This window comes from Oreochromis niloticus, linkage group LG17 (genome assembly GCF_001858045.2).
Source record: "Oreochromis niloticus isolate F11D_XX linkage group LG17, O_niloticus_UMD_NMBU, whole genome shotgun sequence".
Taxonomy (NCBI): Eukaryota; Metazoa; Chordata; class Actinopteri; order Cichliformes; family Cichlidae; genus Oreochromis; species Oreochromis niloticus.
Genome location: NC_031981.2, coordinates 12,055,208 through 12,081,600, shown reverse-complemented (window position 1 = coordinate 12,081,600; position 26,393 = coordinate 12,055,208). Strand labels below are relative to the sequence as shown.

The 26,393-nt window shown below is 38.1% G+C and overlaps 1 protein-coding gene across 5 annotated transcripts in view; it reads right to left on the bottom strand.

Moving 5' to 3' along the window:
- The window catches only part of iqsec3a (IQ motif and Sec7 domain ArfGEF 3a), a 119,240-nt gene that overhangs the window by 18,414 nt on the left and 74,433 nt on the right, over positions 1-26,393 (bottom strand). For all 5 annotated transcript variants that reach the window (XM_025899677.1, XM_025899678.1, XM_013271222.3 and 2 more), the window contains 4 exons: positions 19,716-19,877; positions 13,432-13,554; positions 6,913-7,079; positions 3,164-3,303 (listed from right to left, as the gene is read on the bottom strand). In XM_025899677.1, the coding sequence (XP_025755462.1) occupies positions 3,164-3,303; positions 6,913-7,079; positions 13,432-13,554; positions 19,716-19,877 (592 nt within the window). The remainder of the gene's footprint in view (positions 1-3,163; positions 3,304-6,912; positions 7,080-13,431; positions 13,555-19,715; positions 19,878-26,393) is intronic.

Below are 26,393 nucleotides of genomic sequence, written 5' to 3'. Positions count from 1 at the left end.
TGTGCTTACAGGTGTGGGTTGTTTTTTTTTTTATTCATAAAATGCTCCTTTTGTCTGAAAACGTTTGGCATCTCCTCTTCAACTAAGGTGCTTTTTCAAGTTTAAGCAGATTACACTGCAACCCCCCCCCAAAAAAACCCCCCAAACAGACTGCCTTCGGAGGAGTGATCTAATCATGTTGTCACCCTTTCACACACTTGTCTCTGCCTTGTCTGGTCCAGCTTTCTGTGTTCTGCAAAAATCCAAAAAGCAGCAGAGTAGATGTGGAGTTGATCCCTCTTCAGGGTAAAATACAAATATACACAGCCCCTGTGCAATTTTCCCTGTGTGCATTTCAAAGTTTCCTTCCCTCTGCTCTGAGAGAATAATTTGCAATGCATTGAGTACACACATAGCCTCTGTCTCCTTTTCTCCTGCTCTCTCATCACTGCAGGGTATACCGACTCGAGCCCAGCCTTCCACAGCCAGCCTGCTTTCTCATTATACTAATGTCAGAAACATGTAAAGACATCATTACCCTGAAATGCCTCTTGCTCATTCCCCCAAAAAAGTATTATTAAGAAACAGCTTGACAACAGATGCCAATATATTTATAGGCAACTGATTGACTTCAAATAAAAAAATAAATAAAAATAAATATAAAAAAATGTTCACATCTTTAGATATAAAGCTACCTCATCTCATTCATCAAAGGCTGTAATACGGCTTTCATCAAATCATCAATTATTTACTAGCTATACAGGAAAATTCATCATATTTGTGTGCCACATCCTTCTGGAGTAATAGTAGATAAGGCGTTTATAATTCAGAGTACAGAGACTGTTGGCTGGGTTATTATTTCAATAGAAGAAACTTTATTTAAGACTCGTTCTTTTTATAGCAGACGGCCGCCATTGGCAGCAACAGTCACTTCCAATCACAACAATCCATCATTGTTTTGGCTTTGACAGCACTCCCTCTGTCATCCTATGGCTACTCATCGATCACTAAGAGACACTTAAAGGCGTAAGCCGGAAAAAAAAGATGGAGGGAATACTTTCAAAGTCAATGTCATTTGGAAAGCAACCGCTATAATTGGTATTGAATTTAAAATTAATTAAAACATGAAGACTCACTCATTTCTTTTTGTGACATGGATGCACCAAGAAAGTTGGACCTTTTTTTTATCAGGATATAATCAAATTAATGTGGTTGATAACCTACAAAATATTAACCTTTTTTTTTTATCAAAAAATAAGCCAAAAGAAAAGGTAGCAGTGTGTGAGAAACTAGGTACACCCTTACATCTTCCAGAGGAATTAAGAATAGCAGCCAGATGCTGCTAATCAAATGTACTTGATTAAATGATCATCAGATGTGTAAGCACATCTATAAAATCAGAGCATTGGCAGTTTGCTGGTCTGGAGCATTCAGGTGTGTTTTAACATGCAAAGGAAGAAAGTTATCAGGAAAGATCTTAAAGAAACAAGTGTTGCTGTCCATCAATCTGGGAAGGATTATGAGGCCATTTTCATGCAAATTGATGTCCATCATTCTACAGTGAGAAAGATTATTCACAAGTGGAAAACATTCAAGACAGCGTTTAATGTTCCCAGAGTTGGACATCCTAATAAATTCATCCATGACCAAAGGTCAGACCATGCAATTCTCAGAGAAACTGCAAAAAGCCAAGACCTTTAACATCCTGCATCACTGAAAAATCTGTAATAGACAGTACATTGTGTCTATTTCATGCTTTGTCTCTTCAAAATGTGAAACGGACACACATGCAGAAGTTGCATAACTGCATGCAGAAGTTGCATTACCATCAGGGGGAGATAATAAAGGCAAAAGACATATGCAGTGCCTTCCAGGATCCTCAGTAGTCAGAAACAATTTAACTAAGTGGCTAATATATATATATGTACACACACATGTAAATTTGTTAATAATGTCTGTTTTTTAATGCTTTCCTCTGATTATTTTCATGTTGGCTTGAAATTAAATATTTCCCTCTGCTTTTACTACAGCTTACTGCAACTTCTGCATTTGTGCCCTTTTAACGATTCAATAAAAAGTGTATAATGGACACGGTGGATGGTAACGTTGAGCAGGTCAAATCTTTACAACTTTACTCCTCACATTAGCATGCTAACATTTGCTAATACAAGTGATTACAAAGCAGAGCTTGGGAACTACATCTGCGGGTTTTTAGTTTCGCTGCCACCCTTTTTCACTGGACAGCAGCTCCAGAAATATGTTTGATGAATTTCATGAGGCATGCTACAATATTTCAGTTGGGACTAAACCACTAAACCCAAACTGCTAGCACACCCAATGCTATGTCGAGACTTCACTTTGAATAAAACTGAATCTGAATTTAATTTTGAAGGAATATCTCAAGTTAACTCTAGTATTTGGGTGCAATGTTTGAAGTGTTGAAAAACCAAGCACACATGAGGAAAAATCTGTCTGTCTTTTCTATATTTCATTAAAAAATAAGACTGGGAGGCCTTCAGCTTTGATCGGATTCAAACAGAAGTCTCTTTATTGTTGCAGCTTTTAAAAACCCCCTTTCAGTGTTTCAAGCCGGCACAGACAGTACATTCCTATATGAATCAGTGTAATTAGTCAGTTATAAAGCTAAAGACTGCCTTTCTTTCTGCCAAGTCTACTGCCTTCAGACTTGTTCAGTCTGAAACAGACAAAACTGTACCAAGTGTCTCTGAAGTTGACTTTTAACTAAAGAACCTCCAGAGTTATGTTCAAATACATATTTCAGTTCATGTGCAATGAGGTTGCATTAAAGTCTTTTAACCTTAAACTGTTAAAAAATGAGTCTAATGATAGCGGTGGTTAATGATGTATCTAGCTCGCGTAATGACCTGAGGTAATGATTGAGCTGCTGATGAGACATTTAATGACTAATAAATGTGCTCTGTTAAAGCCACTAAGGCTAGGTGATAGTGATAAGAGCTTGACTAATGAGCGAGTGACTTGGCATGGAGTTAACAAGTGTGTCTGTCTGTGTGTGCGTGCGCAATCATATTCACATTTGGCAATCAGCTCAGTGACTACATTATGTGTCATTTTTGTGTAAAGTCACTCATCTTTGAGTGAATTAATCCAACTAAAAAAACAGAATCTATAGCAAGCGTTCACAGATATATTAGTGTGTCCTTACTGTTTTCATGCCTACGATGGACTGCTCAACCTTGGAAACGTAGGTGACATGGTCTTCATTGGAGCGCAGCTCTCTCTGTTGTATTCTTTCATAGATTCCCACCACCATGTCTCTGGGGATATCTGCTCCATCATCCACACCTAAGACAGGAAGAGGCTGATTACTCATAAATAAACACACACTTTACAACACGGTTGCTTTACAGGATATGGAGTCATTGCTCCATAGATGAACAGTAGCAGATGAACAAAAAGGGTGTCTATGCTGGCATAAATATAAATAGCAAAAAATGCAAATACTTTGTGTGCATGCTACATTTCTTTGTTCTGCTTCTTCATTTGATTTGTGCAAAAATTAGAAAGATGAATAGCGCTTCCTCGCTCTGTCCCCTCATGTGTCCTTCTGTCGCTTTCTTTTTTCCTTTCACTGTCTCCATTAAGTAATGACAGAAAGCCCTGTGAAAGGAGGTTAATTGGCAAGCGAAAGGTTAAGACCCAGCCTCATCTCTTGGAAGATTTTCTGTCTGGAACACTGCAGTTCAAGGCCGTGACATTTTGGAGCAGGTAAAGCTGCATGTCATTAGGCTGAAAGGTTGCCCTCGAGATGCTCCCCATTAGATCGATACAGCTGCGCCGTGCTGTGTGGTACATTGAACCTTCAATGGGGCAGGATGTGTTTGGAGAAAATGAAGCTGCCACAAGTGACGGCGGTGTCAGTGAGGCACCCAGGGACACCGCTGAGACATCACTGCACATTATGGAGTCAGGGGGAGAGAAAGAGATGACCAGAGGGAAAAGTGCGTAAACTGTCACATTAATAAGCAGCATTTTTTTGCTGTTTATTGTCTCGTGTTCTCTTTTTTTCTTTGCCACTTTTTAGGACTTTGAGAAGTGTTTTTAGCCTTGCTAGCAGCAACCACTTTGAGCCAATCCAAAGTAGCTCAACAACAATTAAATTGATTGACATGACATTATGTGTACTTTTTTTAATAGTAGGTTTTTCAAAAATGCACTTTAAAAAATAAAGCCAAGGTGGAAGTGGCTTAGAACTGCTTTCTATGCAAAGGCTACCAGATGGTGATAGTTATGACAGTGGAATTACTTTTGGTCATATAGATGTCTATGGGAAAAACAGCTGACTTGACCACTATATGATCATCATGACACATAAACTCAGCATTAAAGTGTTTAAATGCCGAGTTTATGTGTCATGATGATCAAAAAATGTAATTCTATTTTGTAAATCTTGGTCACACTATGTTTTAAAATGGAAGGTTTTCTGTGGTATAAAACCACTTGTTCATTGGCTAACGACTTGTCAGACTTCTTACGGTTTATCATCATCATGAAGATGTCAGCATTCTGTTAACACAGCCTCAGAGAGGTGCAAGTATGTAGTCTCATACCAGACCCAGACTCTCGGAGTGCAGGACAGGAAGTTATTAGTGTTTTTCTGCAAGAGAAAGCAATGCACCACTTTGTAAATAGAGACCGTTGGACAACAACAAACGCTAAATGATTCAGAATGACAAAATACTTTGGGGAGATGTGGTTAACAGGGTTTGAACATTCTTCAACGAGAACTGAAGGTGAGATTTTCAGTGTTAATCATCTCTGTCAATAGAAATGTGCTAGCTAACCTCAAGGGCTAGAGTGTTTACAGTTGCTTAGCAACTGTAAACACCATAAGCTGATCCAGACAAACCAGTACACATTAGAGGCACTTGTTGTTTTGTGGCCACTATTTCAAAAAGCCTCTCATTTCTTTCTTTCTCTCCTTTCTTTGTGAAGAGTGCTCATATAATCATAATTTTAATCACCAAAAATTAAATATCAGATATGTCACAGATGAGTCAGTGAACAGTTTAGGAGGCTTAAAAGTGATTCTTATATCAGATATCCTGGGACAAACATCAGTACTGACCACAGTCCTGAACTAAATTTCTCTCCTGAAATTCCTGTAGTCCGAGTCTGACATTACTTATGTTTCCCTTGCAACTCTTTATCCTGTTCTTGTGCTCATCATCCTCAAGTTTAAATCTGGCTTTTCACAAGGTGTACTGATTAATGCCAGCCCTCTACAAGAACTTAGGAAGTGAAATGCATGTGCTGTGAAAATACGAGACCATCCACCAAAAAAAAAGAGAAAGAAAAGAAAACAGAAAAGAATCCAATAACTAAGATGTTACAGTTTTTCAGTGAGTTGAGTCACCAGATTAATTAGGCTGGTGTATATTGTGTTGCCCTATTGTGGAACAGCTTTAACACTGACAGTCTGTTTTAATTGAGATAATGAATGTTCTATGGTTCTTCATTACTATTGGTTTCTGGTCCATAATTGCTTTTCACCTTAGCCAATTAGCTGAGTGAACTGCATGTTTTCTTCCATCAATATGTTTGACAGACACAGTGGATGAGAAAAGAGGAGGAACATAATATAAACAAGTAAAGACAGATGAATAAACAGACAGCGTAATACTGTGACTGAAACCAAAACAAAACAGAAGAATGGATAGGGAGGCAAAGAAAAAAATGAGCAGAAGACAAATACAGCAGCCAAGAGAGACTGGCGTATCTTAATTTGCATGAGATGTTGAAATTGATTTTCCAACTTAATTTAATTGTGAGGAACAGTCTGGATGAATCTATTAAAGTTGTTCTGCATCGACCTCAGCAATCTCTGATTGATTGCACAGAGTGAGAGCAAAACTATGACACTCCTGTCTCTTTCTCAGCGCTTGCCGGATGAGCATCTGTCTGCATACTGGAGACGAGATTTACAGGTGCTTTCTGTCGGTGCCGCTCTGAGTGACTGTGTAAAGCGAATCAGGCAGGAAGAGAAAAGTAACCTAATCTTTATCCCTTGAATTTATGCAGGGAGGTTTGATTGAAACTGTTGGACACTCAGTTCTTCTGAGTCATGTGGGATTGGCTCCACAACAGGAATCTGTACCAGAAGTTACTGGTGAGGCAGAGGATTTAGCAGCATTCTCATCTAGAGAAATACAAAAAAGAATCTCCTTCTGACTGTTTCATTTTTAGACCATATGTAACTCAACTTATGGGATGTCGCTTGTCTCTTTCAATGCCCTTGCTCTATAGGCTATAATATATAACGCATAGTGCAACACATAACACAGGATAGATTATCGTTCTAGATCTGCACACCCTGCTTGTACTGCATTAGACACCCTTTTATCTTTGGAACTGCCTTAATTCTTCGTAGCATTGATTCACCAAGGTGATGGAAACATTTCTCAAGCAACTGCTGCATGTATGGAGCATTAAATCTTCCAAATCCAAAGCAGAAATAAAAAATATGATATAAAAGTATAATACAATAGTCAAAGTATAAGATGGAAAATTAAAGAAGATTAAAACAAAACCAATATGCACAGTATATTCATAAACTGTACTAAGGACATAAAGCTAAAAAGAAAACCGCTGCTTTCTAGTCAACTTTCTTTTTGTGGCCATTATCCTGAGTCTGAAGGAAATTCTTCCTTGTTCCTCCTTGGAAAGACATCAGGTTGGACAAAGAAAGCTGAGTATTAGATTTACAATGAGTCCACACTGTCAACTATGCAGCTCAAGAACCACCATTAGTCTTCTCAAGCGACCTAAAACATTCACCTACCGGCTTGAGCTGATTATGTCAGGTAATTAATGTCATTATAACTCCCTTAATGCTCATCGTCAGATGCAAGCTGTCCCGTAACGCGACCTCAACGTGACCTTGATGTCCCTTACCTCGTAAATTCCTTATGAAGTCCTCCAACAGCATCTTGCGGTCGGGCTTAATATTCGGGCTGTACATGTCGGTGTTGAGCAGAATGATGGCAAAGGCCAGGATGAAGATGGTGTCTGGATTGTGAAATTGCTGCACCACATCTGGGTTACACATGCAGTACCGCTGACTGTGGGTGTAAAAGAAAAGGTAAAAACAGGGACAGAAAACAGTAAAAATCTAAGGGTTGACAAAACATTACATGTCTTATGTAAGATAATATAGAGTGGGAGTAAAATGAATAAATTTGGGGGTAAGGATGGTTTATCCATGTAGGAATGACAGAGGGTGGGACAGGAAATAGGACATATATAAATATACACAGGAGACACTTTTTAAAACACTACATGCTATTAAAATTACAACATTAGCATAAGAGTGTCACACTGAAATGAGAGTTATGGCTTTAATTTTGCCGGTGGCTTCACACGAAGCTGTAAGCTGCCCCTCAGCACCAGTGCGTTGGGGAGGTTGTGTGAGCTCTGCTAAAACTCATTTCTCCCTCTGGAATGAATACTTATATGGGTCATGCATCACACTAGAAACTGAGGGTGCTGTTGCTGACAAAAACAAAGGATTTGACCTTCTTTTTAAGTGTTTCATCCTCTCTGTTACTTGCACTAAGCACCCCAAAATGCTGAAAAAGTCAAGTCCTATTCTGCAGTTAATCACTGTCCGACGTTTGTCGGCTTAGTGGGATGAATTTTTTGCAGGTTGTCGTTGTGCAGAAGAGAAAATACTTGAATACTGAAATGTGAAATCCCTTACCTAGGCACCTTTTCTGCAAACAAAGGCTCAGTTTGATTTACTTTCCTGAGTATAAGAAGTGTCGTGCTGGAGTGTAGATTTGTAGATGCCTACTAGATGCCTGCTAGGTGTTTACATACATTATATGTGTCTTCCTAGAAGCCTAGAAGGCGGTGTGGTGCAAGAATAACTTCATGGTTAGCTAATAAATAATACAAAAGAACATCCAACATGTATATGGAAGGCATATATAGATTAAAAAAGAAGGTGTGTATGGCTCTTGTGGGCTTTCTGTTGAAATATACATATATATATATATACAGTAATCATGAATTAATCAGCCCTGCTAGAGAGCATTTTTAAGTAAAGATCAGGGGTTAAAGAGCACAGAAAAGATCAGGAGCAGCATTCTGGTACTTCTGATTAATAAGTAAATACATAACAAATCCAAGTGCGTACATTTTCCTTGTGCTGCTTCCTGAGGTTTCTTTCAGGTGATGTCATTGAGACACATCAGTAAATGTCACCCTGCGGCTTTGCCCCTGCACTCAGACATGTTTCTGCACTCTCCTCCAATCCCTATTGTGAATACAAGCATACAGTAAACTGCACTGTACTGTTACTGGGACATGATACTTATCGTCTGCATATGTAAACAGAGTTGCTTTTTGTGAAGTGCTACATCTTTTTAAATGCAACAATGCAATCAGACTCAACACATGTCACCAAAAAGTTAGGAAGTTGTTCAAATTATAAATGAAAACAGAACAGAATGATTTGTAAATCTCACAAGCACAGAAAATATATCAAATGTACCAGCGTACCATTTTACGAGAAACGTAAAGTCATTTTGACCTCATAAAAGTTGTTTGCTACTGTATAGCATGCCCTCTTTTTTACAAGAAGGAATTTTCTTTCTTTTATTTGTACAGTTTCTTAACATCTGCAGACTGATGAGATTAGTCCCATTCTTGTATGAAATCAGTGTCCAGATGCTCATCAGGCCTGGGTCATTTTTGCAATATTTTTCATTTTATGATGCTGTTATGTAATAGGCGCAGTATGAGGTTTAGTCTTGCTGCAATATGCATTTTCTTCCCTGAAAAAGACAACATCTGGATGGGTACATATGTTACTTTGAAACCTGTATATGTCTTTTAAGCTTGATGGTGCCTTTCCAGATGTGCAAGTTCCCAATTCCATCGACATTAATGCACTGCCATAACATCAAAGATGGGTTATCTTGGGGGTTTTTTTCAGCTGAGTGCTGATAACAAGCTGATGGTCTCACTCGTCTTTAGCCCAGAGGATGTGGTGTGCTGTTTTCCCAAAAAGGATTTTCAAACTTTGATTCGCCTGACCGCAGAACAGTTTTTCACTTTACGTCGGCCTATTTCAAATAAGCTTTATTAGACGGCAGTTTGTTGTGAACTGTGCTCACAGACAATGATTTCTCTAAGTGTCCCAGCGGTCATTGAGTGATTTCGGTGACAGAAAGATGCAGTGCTGCCCGGGCATCCAAAATCAAGATGAAGTCTTGCCTCTTGCACGTAGAGATTTCTCCAGATTTTCTGAATCTACTGATGATCATGATCATGATGATCATGATTACTGCAGATGATGAGATATTCAAAGTCATTCCAATTTTATGCTGAGGAACATTATTCTGAAATTGATTTACAATTTGTAGACAAAGTTTTTGTCTACAGATTGGTGAATTTCTGTCCAGCTTTACTTCTGAGAAATTCTGCCTCTCTAATATGCTCTTTTTATATCCGATCATGGTATTGATGACTGTGGCTAATTACTTAATTAGTTGCTAAATGTTCCTCCAGCTGTTTCTTTTTAGTATCACTTACTTTTGCAGCCATTTGTTGCCCTGCCTGAACTTTTTTGAAACCCGTTGCTGCCATCATATTCAAAATTGTCTTTTTTTTCTAAAAATGATAAATTTTTTCAAACATTTCATGTTATATTCTATTATATGGGTTCATGAGACTTGCATATCACTGCATTCTGTTTTTAGTTACACTTTACACAACATCTCAAGTTTTTTTGAATTGGAGTTTTACTACAATAATGGTTTACAAAACACCCATGTAACATCTAAAAATAAATTGTCGAACTGCAATCAACATTATTCTACAACATAGTTGATAACTGTCTGTGTACAAAGAGTCGGCTAGAACAGTTTGCATTTTGGGAGTCATTTTTAAGGTAGTTAATCCTCCCTTACTTTACCCACATTCTATATAGGTGTGTATGTATCTGGCTTCATGCTTTCTGTGCTTTCTAGGGCTCAGTCTCAATGATTACATATGTGCATGTCTAGATATATGTTTGAGTGCCTTAAATGAAATGTTTTGCGTATTTGTGGCGTCCCGCATACTGTATTTGCTTTAGTGTGATAATCACAGGGCACACAGATGCTCATTCACATCTCACTGTCTGAAAACCGTGACTTGTCAGCAACCAATAATTACACCCTTGTCTGTGAATCCTAATGTTGCACCATGCAGTGAGAAAAACCTCCATTTATGTCGCCTTCTGAGTATGCTGTTACTCTTTACAGATAGGCATGGAAAAATGACTAAGTAAAAAACAAAAATGAGAGGGTAAAATGACATATGATGCTTCTCGCTGAATTGATTTGTCAGTTTTAGGCAATTTAGCTTTTCTTTCAAATTGCCCTGAATGGTGTAATACATCATCATGCGCTCCTTGGGTGGATTTTAGTGCAAAATTATACAAGATGCATGGTCTTCATCGATGAAGACTGTAATATACAGGGCAGATACATAACACCGTGATTACATAGTGAGTAAATATATACAGATATCACACTGTATTGTAGGAAGGAAAACATAAACTGAACATATCTGCAGCATTTGGAGATGATTCATATTTGCTCATTCATTAGTACACTGACGCAGCAGATACCGAGGCTACTGGGTGTTTTTCACTTTTTCCCCTCGCTGTTTTTCACTGCTGCTTCAAATCCCCTTCACTTACTTTTGAGACTTCTCTCTTTCTGTGTAATGCGTGTGTGTGTGTGTGCGTGTGTGTGTGTTTGGAGGCATTTCAAAGCCCGGGAGCAAGTGAAGGCAGGCACAGAGAGGCAGTGGCGGTTATGCAACGCTGGATATTTATAAACCATCCTCCCTCCTTCCTTTTTCTCCCCTTCTTCCCTTCCTTTTCTAGTCTCTGTCTCCTTAGCCCCTCCTCCCTCCTACTCTCTCCTGCTCCTGATAGCACGCAGAGCCAGCCTGATGTCCAAACATTAGCAGTGCCAACCTCTCTGCCCACTGCTTATGACAATGCAGCCATGTTTCTCCCTATTGGGAACCTTGACAATTGTGGCAGGTGGTTGTTACTCAAGAGGGGCGATGGCAAACAGTTAGCATTAACACACAGAGCCACAGCTGCACCGCAAATTGTCACCCTGTCGCAAATTGTGGCCAGAAATTATACACTGCCTCGCTATTCAGATGGAGTGGATTGTCAACATTTTTTAGTTCATCCACACAGAAGGGAAAGAGTAAAATGTGTGTTATAATCTTCATGTTCAATTAATGTTCACGTATGCCAATCCAAGAATACTCCACTTTGGGTGTGCTTGTCTCTTTGCATGCACGAATATCAAAGTTCTCTGACTGAAGTGTTATATACTTGTTTTTCTGTCCCCTCTTAACCTTGCTTCTCACCCAAAAAAGACAACAAATTCACATCTTTGCTTTTCTGTATGGTACTTTCTTTAAGAATATTTCACAATCAAAACACTTGTAAACTGCATGAACTGCATCTTAAAGCATTACAAAACAAGTCTGGCCCTGAAGTAATTTCTTGAGTGACGGTATGTTTTTTTAAACCTCATTCTAGTCACACCTAAAGTTCCATTTCAGTGGGGAAAAAATGTTGCCAAATGAGGAAAACATAACTTTCAAGATGATAAATATTCATATCCTGCTCTTTTGTTGCTTTTATTCTCTCTCTCTCTCTCTCTTGCTCTCACACACACACACACACACACACACACACACACACACACACACACACACACACACACACACACAACAATGTTTCTGAACATAAATAAATATATTAGCCATACATGGCTAAACCTGTCTGCTTCTTGCTTGCTTCTTCAGTAAGAATTGACTGTGCATTCATTCTTTTCCTTCCTACGCCTGTTTAGCCATCAGTTTTTATCTGTATGACCATGAACTCAAACTTGTCCTTGAATTCAACAGGTTCATTTCTAAGTTATTATCCTGATTTTGTCAACCAGTATTGATAGTAAGTAGCTAATGGACTTAAGCCCAGTTAGTTGGATAATAAACACTGTTTCTAGTTGACTTTTTAATATGAAGGGTGACTTACATTTAAACATGATCAAAAGTTTTGACTGCTACATACATAATTGTGCACCAAAATACTGTGACTGAAGCCCAATGTAAGAGGCAAAATCATCCAAGAAAATCAGCAAATGGGTGAAAATGCAGCCAATATCTAAAGAAAGACCTTTGCTTAAAAAATTATTAGAGGCAAAATATAAAGAAATACAGGGTGATGACTCAAGATTTTTCCACAGAACTCTATTCAGCCTGCATGACTTTTTAGAGCTTAAAAGTCAGTTTTTTTCTTTTCTTTCCTTTTTGTTCTTTCTTTTTTTTTTAGAAAAACTAAATAAATAAATAAAAAACCTTAAGAATCATTCCAAAAATCCTTCTTTATCATAGAAGAAAAACATGGTTGCATAGTGTAGTAGTCACATTAGCTGGACATTTTAAGTTTTGCAGCTTATATTAGAGTCAAAGGAGTTTGCAAAGAAAAGCGTCTGGACTTCTTTAAGTTTCTTGAAGACATTTCACCTCTCATCCGAGAAGCTTCTTCAGTTCCGAAGCTTCTCAGATGAGAGGTGAAACGTCTTCAAGAAACTTAAAGAAGTCCAGACGCTTTTCTTTGCAAACTCCTTTGACTACGATGACCTGGATGACTGAGAACCTTCACAGACAGCTTACATTAGGGTTGATACATACATCTTTAACTATACTTTTAGTCTTTTACTTTTGCTTTTGGAGATGTTACAAAATACCAACTTAAATATATGACTATGGCTAGATACCTGAATGAGGAGAGGTTTAGCATGCAGTGAATGGAGTTTTAAAGCAAGATGATACAACTTCAGCTATTTCAGTTAATCATCTCATTGTGACATCACTCACACTTCAATTCTTTCAATATTTTTCATTGTCTTTTAAATAACTGGTATTTGTATATATATATATACACATGTTATCAGATTCTTTGATAACATGTCAAGCCTATTTTCCCCAAATTCCCAGACTCTCCTATTACTTAGCCTAAAACTGTGTACTTTGTGGAAGCTGAAGTGACAGTTTCTACTGCTACTTTTAAATTCTGATTCAATTATAAGGAGCTATTGCGCAACTACAAATCCATTTTTTTTTTGTTCTATTATTCATGCCCTCCTCTATTCCCCTGACAACCAAGACTTATGGATATTGTAGTGTTTACCTTAGTCTGCAATGCCATATAGATAGATGACAGATGAGGTATGAAACAAACTTGATAATAATTACATGTAAAACCAGTAGCCGTAACTCTGTGGAAACAGAAGCTGGTGTTCTCCCTATTTAATGGGCATACCGACTGATAAACATTTTCTTTAAAAAAAAAAAGCTTCTGTGAAAGGCTAGCTGTACTGTAAGTACCTGAAGGCCTCGATGAGACGTTCCACCTTCTGGGCTTCCCCCTGGACACGAATGTGGGCCTGAAACTTCCTCAGCGCTTCGTCCAGCTCCATGCCTGAGAAATCCATCTCATCCACCACACAACTGTGAAGCATAGAGAGGCAGCGGTGAGATAAGCAAAGAGCATAGGAGATAGGAAAATATATTACAATTTATAGCCAAATTCACTAGAGGTTGAGGAGAGGTTGCCCCTTCACTGGTGGGCTGGATGAATGTGTGGATGAACACCCAAGATAAAGGCTGCAAAAGTCTCACTCATCTGCTTCCCAGTCACAGCACTACTCTGCTTACTGCAGGTATTAGCCACGCACGGACACCAGGGATAAGACTGGGCCCGGCTATCTTCTTGTGCCACAGCTGCCAAGACACACATATACACACACATGCACACACAATGCCTCAGAGCAGAAAATCCTCCTATTACCTGACAACCCAAGCTTAATTACTTTAATTAAAAAAAGCAAAATATCCTGTCCAATGAGTTCAAGGGAGATAAATACAAGAAGGGCAATTTGGAGGTGAAATTAGGTTTGAAGTGGAAGGTGACTTTGGAAACACCTTGGGGGCAGGGTTAAAGTTTTCCTGGCTGTGATGTGAGGTTGCCTATTGAGGTACAATTCTAATTATTTATCCTGCCCATACCAATTCAAGATTAACTAACTAATTAACTCACACTTAGTGGTTGTAGTGTAGTAGCAGTAGGGGTTAAATGCTTTAAGGAGAAAAGATAGCGTTGATAGTAAAATCGTCAATAAATAAATAAGTAGCGGGGTCAAGACATTATCCTTTGCCTCTGATCTTTTCTGCTTGCAGTACTGCGGGAAATGGGGAGATGCACAGACACACTCGACATTAAGATGGATTATTGTGAACAAAGGGAGTTAATGAGGTGAGTACTTGACTGTGACACATGCTGCTCCAGCAGAAAAGCATCAGATAGCTGAGTCTTCAGTCCTGCCATACACATACAGTATAACACACAGCACTGCAGAGCACAGCAAATTCTGTTCACATCGACAACATCACTGTCCAGGCTTTGGAGAGGCCGATCCACGACTGATAGTGTTCCCTGTGTGTGGGTGTGTGTAGTTTTTTCTAACCATGTATGGTTTTATTGCATTGGCAGTGTGTTTGCGATCATTGTCATGCTGGAAAATGAAGCTGTTGCCAATCAGATGTTTTCCAGATGGTATTGCATGGTAGCTCAAAATCTGTCTGTACTTTTTATGTTCATATTAACATTTGTTTTGATTAGACCCATAACACCAATGGATTCATAGGTCAGTGTTAAGTGGTTTAACAAAACCACTTAACAAAACAGCATTTCTACGGAAATGGTCGGGTAAAAGAAATGGACTGAAAATGAGTTAAAAAGCAGCCAGTCTACAAAGTAAGACAGTTTTCAGTAAACCTGGAGAACTATTTCTAAAGACTACCTTAAAAATGATAAGTCTGGCTCCTTGTAAGCAACATACAAAGAAACAATTGCACAGTACTGTGCAAAAGTATTACTAACTGATTTACTGTACATCTCTATTACTACTTACAGCAACACTGCTACCAACTTTATTAATATTAATTCCAATTATTAAATGCACTATATCTTGAAATAATTCTGCCAGTCAACTCATTAGAGCTACTAATAGTGTGTAATGGTGTGGAAATTCAAGGAGAACGAGGGAAAGAAAAGTTTCTTCTTCTTGTCGACTAACAAGAGAAGCTAGTTGTTTTACCCCTGTGTTGCTTCATGCTCCTGTAAAGCACAGAAATAAAGCCCTGGTGTCCTCCCAGGGTGCAACATAACCAACCAAGTGTAAACGAACATAAACAGTGAGTGACAGCAAAACTTAAGTGATCTCAGGCGAGAGTCTCCAGGTCAAAAGTGTGTTTGTGTCCCCTTTGGGCCTTTGAACAGAGACTCGGCTGGCTGGTCAAAAGGCTCCAGGATGGTAGTGCACTGGTAATATATTGGTATTTTTTATTAATTTTTTGCAGACCTATATTTACATGTTGTGGCTTCCTGCTACTTACATTAAGTGAAATATGTGAGTAAATCATAGAGTGTATAGAATGCCTAATGGTTGCTTTGTGACTTCAGTAATTACTTTACTGATGACTTTAGGGACTCAGTCGCTAGTTTCAGATCAAATCATCATTTAAACTAAAGCAGGGTATGTTTTACTCTTCAGTTGACAGTTTGGTTTCTCTCAGGTAACCGCTTGCTTGTCACATCTAGTTTCAAAAAACCAAGATGACAAATTTGTTCAGCCTGAAGTTTCACAATGAATCTTGGGTGAAACTTAGCTAAGCCTATCGTTTATATACAGTTAATTAGCTGAATATTAAGAAAAAAAATTTTGCTGTTCCTTTTTCAGCAAATAGAAAAGAAGCTGTTACAGCCACAAAGTTGCTATTCTTTCATATATGATGCACTTTTAAGTTATTTCAGACTGTACACAACTGCATTTCCGTGGTTACAATGTTGGTTACATCTTTCAGTCTTTCCTTCTGCTTAAATGTACAGCTAAGCAAATAGACACCAATAGGACACCACAGGTTGGCCTTAAATGGTAACAAATTACCATACATTTGTTTCAAGTATCTTTGGTTGGGTCATTTATGAGCACAAAATAGCAGACGCGATCATTATCTAACCTTTTATTATCTATCCCTGCTCATCTTATGCAAAGTCATGGGCGTTTTTAGATATACCAATGAAACCTAACCTGCATGGTTTTAGAGAGTGGATAGCACAGATTTTTTCTGACCTTCATTGCTCAATGCTGCATTAATAGAGATAGTGCATTTAATAATTACACTTAAGTAACAGACAGGTCAAATTGTGCATATTGTCAACAAATTATAGCACTTAGAGAAAAATTAAAGGCTCATAAAAGTTAAGCTCATACTATGTGCAGTGAGCCTGGATTGATCGTCTTCTTTATCAACTCGTCAACTGTCAGACCACCCTGATCGCCCTCTTCATGACTCACTTCCTTGCTCCACCACCTCTCTCTCCCTTCTTCCCTGGCTGTCACTCCTTGTTTATGTAATGTCAGACGAGATGCTCTTTAGCCTAAGTACATCAGCCCTCTCCTCCCCCCTTACATCTCTCCCCATACACTGTGGCATAATTACACATCTGCATGGGAAAACACACGCACACATAAAACACAAACACAAACACACACTATCATTGACTCGCTTGCAGTGCCTTGGAGAGAAATAGACACATCTGTCTGCAGAACGCCACTTAAACTGTACTTTATGTTTACAAAGCTGCGATGGCAGGTATGCATACAGATACATATGAAAATAAAAAGACATAAAAGGCCAGATGGAGCCATATTTTAAGCAGCCAATGAGTAGATGACAGGCTGAAAACAAGATCTCATTTTTCATGCTAAACAAGTACACCGTGTTATCAGTAAATGAGTCCTTGGGGTGTACATTTTCTGGCACCCAAATCTATAACCACAAATTGGCTTAATTGTCTTGAGACATTTTAACTATTGTTGTTTATGCACCAAGAAATGTGAAGGGAATGAGACTTAGTTTGCTTTATGAGGAGAGGAGGGAGATACCATAACCACACACATATTGACGCAAGGCTAGGTCACATGCACACACAGTCTCCCTGTACATGAAGAGTCACATGCTTGCAGACACGTGCACACACACACACACACATACACACACACAGACTCACATATCCACACCGACTCATTCAGGCTCAGTAAATCACCATGAGTGATTTTCACATTAGACTGCTATCCCTCACCCGCTCTCCTGTGACTGCACACTTTATCGAAAGTGCTCTCACAGACTTTTCACTCTATCACGGTCCTCTTCAACATCACTTTCACCCCGAGTGCTGTTGTTTGAGTGCTGCAGGGAAAATATATATATATATATACTAATATCACCTGCGCTGGGAATATATCTGTGGTGTGAATTTGAGCTTGAAGCCTTAAGAGCATATTCCTGTTAATAAAATGTCTTTGAAACCATGACGGTGTCCGTTTGAGAAAATATGGATATTAGATGAGCATGAGCTGGAATGAACAACTTGATAGAGTGCTATGGAGTGTTTGTCTGACCTTGCAAAGACTAAGCCCGTTCTTGGTTTTGTAACTTGTACAAAAAGGCGGGAGATAAAAAGAAAGATCTTCACAACCTCATTGAGCTGATATGCAAATTTAGACATAATTGGTGGAGCGCAGAATTTAACAGAGTAGAGGCAATTAGTGAGATAAAGCAAGGAAGGTGTTGAAAGATGGAAATAACTGAAGACGAGGACGGGAGAGGGATCTTTGTACTTTAAAAGCAAATAAAAGGCAATAAAGTTAATGACCTGGAATTAATCTTGCAGGGGGAAGTGAGTTGTGTGTGTGTGTGTGTGTGTGTGTATGCATATGAAGGAGACATTAGTTCTTGTTCTCTAAACCCCAAAGTTCATGTGTTTGTTTGTTTTTTTCTTCATTTATCTCATGTATCTATATTTTGTTGCACATAACACTTGTTTTTGAAAAGCATTCATAACCAAAATGCAAATCCATTCAGCTTCCAAATGAATTTTAGTGGACTGTGAGGTTCTTGAGAGGTTCTTGAGACGAATATACCTGTACACAAAGACCAAGAAACGTCTACATCAAATATTAAAGTCAGATGAAAACAGTCATTTTTCAGATCTTAAAAACAGTCGCATGATGGCTTCTGTAACTCTCGAGGAGCTCTGTCAGTACTGGAAAAGCATCTTCCTGTTATCACAATTATCTGGGCTGAGACTTAAAAAGTGTTATTGATGCCATACAGCTGGAGTTTTAGGATCCTGCATTTTGAAGTGAACCACACAGTGGGAACTCAGATATCTAAAGATATCTAAAAGCCTGATTTTGCTCTCAAGATGATCAGACTAAAGACGCTGCTGTGGTGCACCATGGGAAGTGACCACATGAACCTTTCAGATGAGTGATAAACCACCAGGATATCCTGGTATTAGTTTTTGGTTTAATTTCAGCTATCCTATCGAAATCAAATTGATAGTTTTGTATTATTTAAATAGAATCTAATTATTGAGAAAATGTTAAAAGAGCTACTTTTGGTCTCAGCAGCGAGCCATGTTGTATCTCACTGACAGCCATTGAAAGGCTACCAAGTCGGCACCACAGAGATGGAAGGACTCATTAAACAAACCTGTGCTATGGCCTACATGCAGTGCAAAGACTTTCTGCTGTTAGCAGTTATTATAAAAAGTGGAGACTACACAGAATTAAACTACAGTGATGCTACCTTTACATACACTTTAATGTGTTGCAGCTGACCAGCTAATGAATGCAGCTGTCTTTGCTAGCGACGAAAGCAGTCACAAGGTTTTTTTTTTTTCTTATTTCACCTAGTGGCCAGTGATCAAATTACACAGTCTCTATGGGCCTAACATTCAAACTCCACACAAGGACCCTACCTGAGTTTGAGCCCACGTCTCTGGCGCTTTTACAAACTACTGTATTATCAGTCCATAGATTTCATAAGGAGTCAGCCAAAATGTTTTCACATAGCATACAAGTAGCTATGGAGAGCAGTGAGCAAGAAACCAAATACTCGTGTCAGACGCAGCCTCTCAATATGCCCAACACGTATCAGTACCAAACACACACACAGATAAAGCAGTGCCTTATCTCCCACACTTCAGTACATCTACCCTATGTTCTAAATGGAAATGGAAGTTTATGAAATCTCAAAAGTAAAATTTATGTTATCAGATCACAGATAAACTGTTCCTTGTTTTTCATTTCTGCTCTATATTAACAACAGTTTTAACATGAATGTGATAAAGATGAGTAAAATGTTATTAGGCCAGGAAAATGTTACTTTTACTTCATGTCAACCTCCTTTAATTTCTGTAGTAGTTCTTGCCCTGCAAGTCAACCTACATTTGCGAGCTTAAGAATCAGACAAGAGCTCATTTTTGAATTTTGGATCTTAGCACTTCAATTTGAGCTTATTTCAGATGTGTTTATGACAATGGGAACTATAATGAAATGACCGCAAAAAATCACACATAAGTGGATAGTGAAGTTATAATTTAGGCTTCACAATTGAGTTTCAGAGAATAATAAGACCCCAAGCTAGAGCTGTGCACAGCTTGTGTCTAATAAGGCGTCATGAAAAAGGATAGATTACTGAGAAAAGATCCTCCAAAATGATTTGGGGAATCAATGTTTGCAGTCCTGTGGGCTACTCACTCTAGGACATCTCTGTTGAAGGGCTTCTTGCTGTTGCCGAGGAACTCTCCAATCATTTGTCGACTCAGGCCCTTTCGCTGTAGCAGAAAGTGGGCAACACCAATGGGCGTGTCTGGGATGAAGCCTCTTGAGATCAGGAACTGAAGGCCCTTGTCAGGGTTTCTGAGACAAAAAGGAAAGGGGAAACGTCAGTGAACTAAAGTGAGCTAGTGGTGTGACTTGCATGATGTAGAGTGTAGATATAAACCTTCCAGTGGCCACACTCTACATCTATATTTACAATCACACTGCATACCTCTCTTGTGCTATCTGTAAGTGAACTCCTTTCACAACAGAAAAACAACAACAGCAACCAGTGCGCTGCCAACCTACAGCGCATGCTAACAACTGCAAGTCTGGATGAAGATTTGGATCATGTAATAAGGCCAACTTGGTTCTTCTTGCAACAGAAAAGCCTTTTTTCCACCCTGTAGCAGAAAGATAATGGGTGCAGTCACACCATTCTCCAGCTCTGACACACTGCTGTGGAGATAAATCTGGCTATGTGAGCAGTGGTTTGACGCTGTGCAGCTGCAATATTATGTCCTGAAAAATTGGTGAAATTCATTCAGCCGTGACAGATGATTTTTTTCTGTATCATATTGAACCAAAATTAGCAGAATTAAAAAGTCATTTTGTTCAGAACAGCGGTTAGCGACATTGCATATGCCAGTGTGACAGAAATAGGAACAAAAATAACAAAGGTAATCCTTCGTCGCAAAAGTTGTAGGAAGTGTTAAACAAGGATGCTATTTTTTGGTTATCTTTTAATTAGTCGAATCATAACTGGGCTAGAATTTATATCCACAGTATATACTGTAAGTATTTCTTTGCAAAGATGAGGATTTCGGTCTGAAAATCTTACAGTGAACACCTACAGAGTGTTAGTGTAGATAAACATACATAAGGCTGTGTATAGTTACTCCCCTGCTGAATTACAACTTTAATTAACAACTACAACACAACACTCTGCTAAATTTAGAAGATATAACAAGAATCACAACTGCCGCCTTAGGAAGCAACTTTAAATCCACTTGTATACACAGATATAAAATATTCCTCTACCACAGAATTTCTTTCACCATGAGAGAAAAAACCCCTCAAACTTTGACTTTTGCTTACATTTTTCATTCAAATGTGATAAAATTTTGATGAATTCATCATTAAAACTAGACTGGCTATGTTCAAAATGATGCCCTTGTTCACTCATTTGTCACTAGCTTTATAGCGGACACTAAGTCGTTTTTTTTTAGAGCTATTATACATTTTGTGAATGGCTATTAGTTAATGCTAAGAAACTAAGAAATTGATTCTAAATTGGTTAGATCACATCACTGAGGCAGTTAGTATCTAACTCGTTGATGTAATTTATGTGCTCACTAAATGGTCTTATTTCGTTGTTTTTGTGTGTTATTAGGTTGAAATATGAAAACAACATAGAGCACTCGAAAGAACATACTTTGGAACATTAAAACAGCATGTTATTGAGCCATTTCTGGTGGACAATAAATAATGCTTTTTGTAACAGTGTCACCGGTAATAAAAAAAGGTATCTATCCTAGGTTACTTACTGTGTACAGCAACTAAAACCTAATTACAAAGCTGTTTCTGCAAACATCAGCAACTTAGTGATTCATAATTTTGGTCAATTTTACAAGTGTCTCGTCCTCAAGGTGGCATTTCTGTGAATTTTGCCTATTCTGTTTTTCGTGTTATTCTGACATCACATAGATATATGAACCTCCTTACCAACATGTGCTTATGTCTGTCTCAATCATTTTGAAAGTTTTTGAAGGAATATAAATGCTTTAGAAAATGCTTTAGTTTTTAGGAATAATTTTAGATTCACATCTTAAATTTGGCAAGCATTTAAAGAAGATTTCTAAGACGGTAAAGGCTAATCTGAATTGTTTTAAGTTAATTCGGCACTATATACCCACTTCAGCAGCTCAGTTATTTATGCATTCCATGATATTCTCTCATTTTTCATATTGTATGACAGTTTGGACCCAAGCACTACCATCTACAATTCAGCCTGTGGTATCCTTATATAACCAATCTTTAAAAATAATGGATAAAAAATCTGTTTGGTGGCATCACTGTCACATGTTAAAGAAATATAATCTACTTAGTTTTAAGAGTTTTAATCATTTGTGCTTTCTTAAATTAGTCTTTAAATGTATAAATAGCAGAGTGTCTTAATAGATACATCCAGAGACAAGATAGTAATCGTATTACTAGGAGCATGGTGAACAGCAACTGCAAGATATCATATCGCAGATCTACATTTGTTCAGTCAGCTTTTTCCATAAAGGCTTGCCATCTTTGGAACACACTTCCAGCCGAAATCAAATTGATTACAGACATCAGATCCTTTACATTGAAGGTTAAAGTTTGGTTAAAGGGAAATCAGAGATGTAGTCATTTTAACTAATGATTTTTAATTTTATTTTAATTCATTGTCTATTAATTGTAATTGTATCTATGATGTAATTTGGTTTTATGAAAATGTATGTTTTATTGTATGAGAATTAAGAGATTATTATTGTATTATTATTACAGGTGCAGCCATAATCATTGTATACACACATTGCATGTTGTGCTCATTAAGAGTTGACTCTCAGTCTATTGAAGGTTTCAAGCTTTGTGAAGCGCGATGTCTTCACAATCTATTGTGTGGGTGACTTGGAGCAACAGAAGGTTAAAACAGCATTCACGCTTACAAACATATGATTTAAACATAGACCAGGCCAAAGGCCTGGAATTCATTTAGCTTCAAACTGCATTTGAGCTTGCCTAGTAACAAGTGACAGAAGAAGAGTCAAGAAAGTGTAAAGTCCCCAGAGACTATTCGGAGAATGAATTTAATTACCATGTTTGGAAGAATGTCTTAGAAAGAGGAACGTCTCTGTCTATTTTAGCTATTTTTACTGTAATTGATGCATATTATGTTAATTTGTGACGCTGAAGGGGCTGAACCCTGACATGAATAAAACCATTCTGAATTGGGTTGTTCGAAGAAGATCTATGCTGATGTTTTGCAGTGTACATCTTCCCACGCATGCTCAATAAATCATCGTTTGACTGAACTCTTCTGGGCCAGTGTTGGTTTTGTTCCTTTCCTCAGTATTTTAGAATCGGGACAATTGTAAAATGTATCTATTTTGATTGTAAGCCCAACAAGGGACAATTGTTGAAAATTAGCAATAGCTATAAACTTATGTGCGTTACATCAGTTTCATGTTTTGTACTTGGACTATGTTACACTGCGCTGTCCCTTTTAAATAAATAAATTCAAATTCATCTTGAATCTGAATAGTGGAATTTGAAAATCGCACATGCTCAAAGATTTTGAGCCTGTAGCCTTATTTAAACTAGTGTGACTAGTATGCTAGTTTATGGTGGCTAATCTCAAAAAATGTTAACAAGGTTTACATTAGAGTAAACCTTAAGTTAAATTAGAACTGGTTTTAAACAGACATAACTGCAATACTTTGTTAACTTTATGCTCTACATTTCCTCTGATACAGTATAGTTTAGCTATAGATTGTATATAAAGGAACTTAAATACTGATAATTCTGTGGTTTTAGCACTGACTTTATGTCCAAGGTCATGGGATCAAGTTTATTTATTTTCACTTTATTTTTACACCAGCAGCTGGTTAAATCTTAATACTCTGTTGCTCACATATAGCAGCTGCTACTGGCATCACCATCTGTTACCAAATAAATACTGAAGTATTTTTTTAACAGCACTTGTTGGATCACATATATACTTTGTATTAGTTGCTGGCTAACATGATTGAATTTTTCTTTAATGTACAGTCATTACATTACAGGATATTATTCAAATATAGTCCAAGTTCTAAAATGAATACAACCTCAGAACAACAACACATGACCTATGACAACACATGATGTGTAATCATCTATTTAATAAAAAGTACTGTAAGCCAAAATGTAGAAGCAGTGTGTGAAAAACAAAGTTTAACTTATGATTCATCAGCTTTTAGAGCCACCTTTAGGAGCAACACCTTTAAAGAAATGTTTTCTGTATGACTTCATCAGGTTCTCAGATCATTGTGGAGGACTTTTGGCCCACTCATTTTACTTCATTGAGATTTGTGGTGATTCATTCATTCTCTCAAAATTAGCTCTCATTTCAATCAGGTTGACTTCTGGGCTTTGACTTGACCATTGCAACACTATGATACTTTTCTTTTTCAGTCATTCTGTTATAGATTTTCTTCTGGGATTTGGATCATTTTATTGGTGCATGATTACATTATGGACAAACATCTTCACTTGGGTCTCCAGAAGTCTTGAGTTTGGTTCAGATGCAACTTTGGAAACCCAACCCGTCCTACCATTTTCTTTACCTAACAAGACTGAGCAATACTTGTTCAGTCTTTTTTATTTGTACAGTAATGAACGTTAACATTTAACATGCTAACTGAGGCCTGTAGAATCTAAGATGAAGCTCTTGGATTTTCTTTCCAGTTTCTTTGAACATTGCAAGGTCTGACCCTGGGGTGATTTGCTCGTACATGTGCTCCTGGAGGACTGGCAGATGTCTTGAATGTTTTCCAATTATGAATAATCTTTCTCATTGTAGACTGATGGACTTCAGATTGTTTGGAAATGCTCTTATAGCCCTTCGCAGACAGATGGACAGCAGCTGCTTCTTTAAGATTGCTGATGTTGTTCCCCCTTAGCATTATGTTAAAACACACCTGATTGCTCCAGGCCAGCAAACTTCCAAAACTTCTGCTTTTATAAAGGTGCTCACACTTGCTAATTATCAATTATTAGCATTTGATTAGCAGCACCTATCTTCTTAGTGGCTTAGTTTTTGTTGTATTTGTATTTAACCTTGTAAGGACTATTTTTAAAAATTTTTATTATATCTTGATAGGTAAAATGTTCTTATAATGTGTTTACTACTTTTCTTAGTTCGCAGTGCTTCGTTCTGTTACCTAATGTGTTTAACTGGTGACTGGTGCTAATTCTTTTAACTCTTTGATGTAGGTATAAAGTCACTGTTACAGGACGAACGCATGGTTACCTCACTATATTGCTCTTTACATATTCCAGAAGAGGCATATAATTCATCAAGCTAACATATGTAAATGAATGCCGGTATCCCTTGGATACAGAGACAAAAACTCATTTGGGACTGTATCTGTTTAATGCATGAGTAGTGCATGGAAACATTTATTTTACTGAGTGATGAGGTGCACTCACATGCTCATGCTTCAGAAAATTGTCGAAATATCTCAGCGGGCCTATGAATCATTGTTTTCAAAAGAGAGTACATCTCCCTGTCCAGCATCCGTTCAGGAGATTCAAGAGCTTTCAGTTGACTACATGGCCAAAGTTATATATGAATAGAGGGGTAATATCTTAACTATTTATAACCCTATAGCTGCTCCGGGGAGGCTGCTGCATTATTGTCACAGCTGTCCCACTCCAGTCTTCATACAGTGTTTAAACTACAGCCTTTACATAAGAGAGTGTGTACCAGAGCTAATGGGTTTAGTGAGGCAAGGGCAGGACAGAGGGGAGGATAAAGGGCAGAATAGAAAGAGAAGACTGGAAGAGGACCAGACTGAGCAGATGTGCGGGAATGGGAGGGTGAGGACAAAGAGTGAGGGCGATGAGCGCAGACTGGACTGCCTGAAAGCATCTGCTGCAACAGCCTCGGCACACTCTCTGCGTCTCAACCTCTCAGCTGAAGGTGCTGTCTCGCCAAATGGATTTGGCAGATATCACTCATTTGATGTTTGCCCAACAACAGATGGATCCCACATGGTGATTATTACTCGTAATCAGAAAAAGATAGTGGGGGGGTGAAGACTGCAAAATCATGCAGGAAGTGTAAGATTTGGATTAGCAGTGCAGAACAAGGCTGCACACATCAACCTGTCCAAAGAACGGTTTTATTTTAAAAGAAATATTAAAGAATATTTGCAAGCACTATGCTTTTGGTCAAGGGTTTTGCTGCACAGGTAAACTCATTAAGTTTAGATCGTGAAAGCACTGTTGATTCACTCTTGCTTTTTCATCGTTTCATCATGCTGTGGAGTGTTTTGCAATTTATTTTCTTTTCCAGAATGTTCCCTTACCAAATCCGAGCCTTAAAAGCAAAGATGCTTTTTTTTCTTCTTTTTTTTAAGATTATATGGGTCAGTATTTTATTTGAGGACTTTTGCAAGACGATGCCGGATGTTATTCACAGCTAAGAACAGAAACCGTGTTCTTACAAAGTTTAGGTGTGACAAAAAAAAAACTGTAAAAAAGAGCAAGTGCACAACATACACACAGCAAATTGACCCACACCCGTGTAAAGCATGGGGAAGGGAAGAGTAAGTGCCAGAGAGGACCCAGATGTCATGCTAAAACAACAACTTCTAAATATAGTGCTACATTCCCAGGCGTCTTTCCCTCTTGCCTCCTCAGAGCAGGCATAGTTTTTATTTATTTTTTTATTTTTGTATTTTCATTTTGCAACATCTCGGTGTAGTACAACCTCGCCATAAATACACCTCTCCCTTACCACCTTGATACCTTCTTTTATTGGCCCTCTATTTTATTGCTAATGGACAGATGTGCTGTCAAAACTGTGTTTTATGGGCCCTA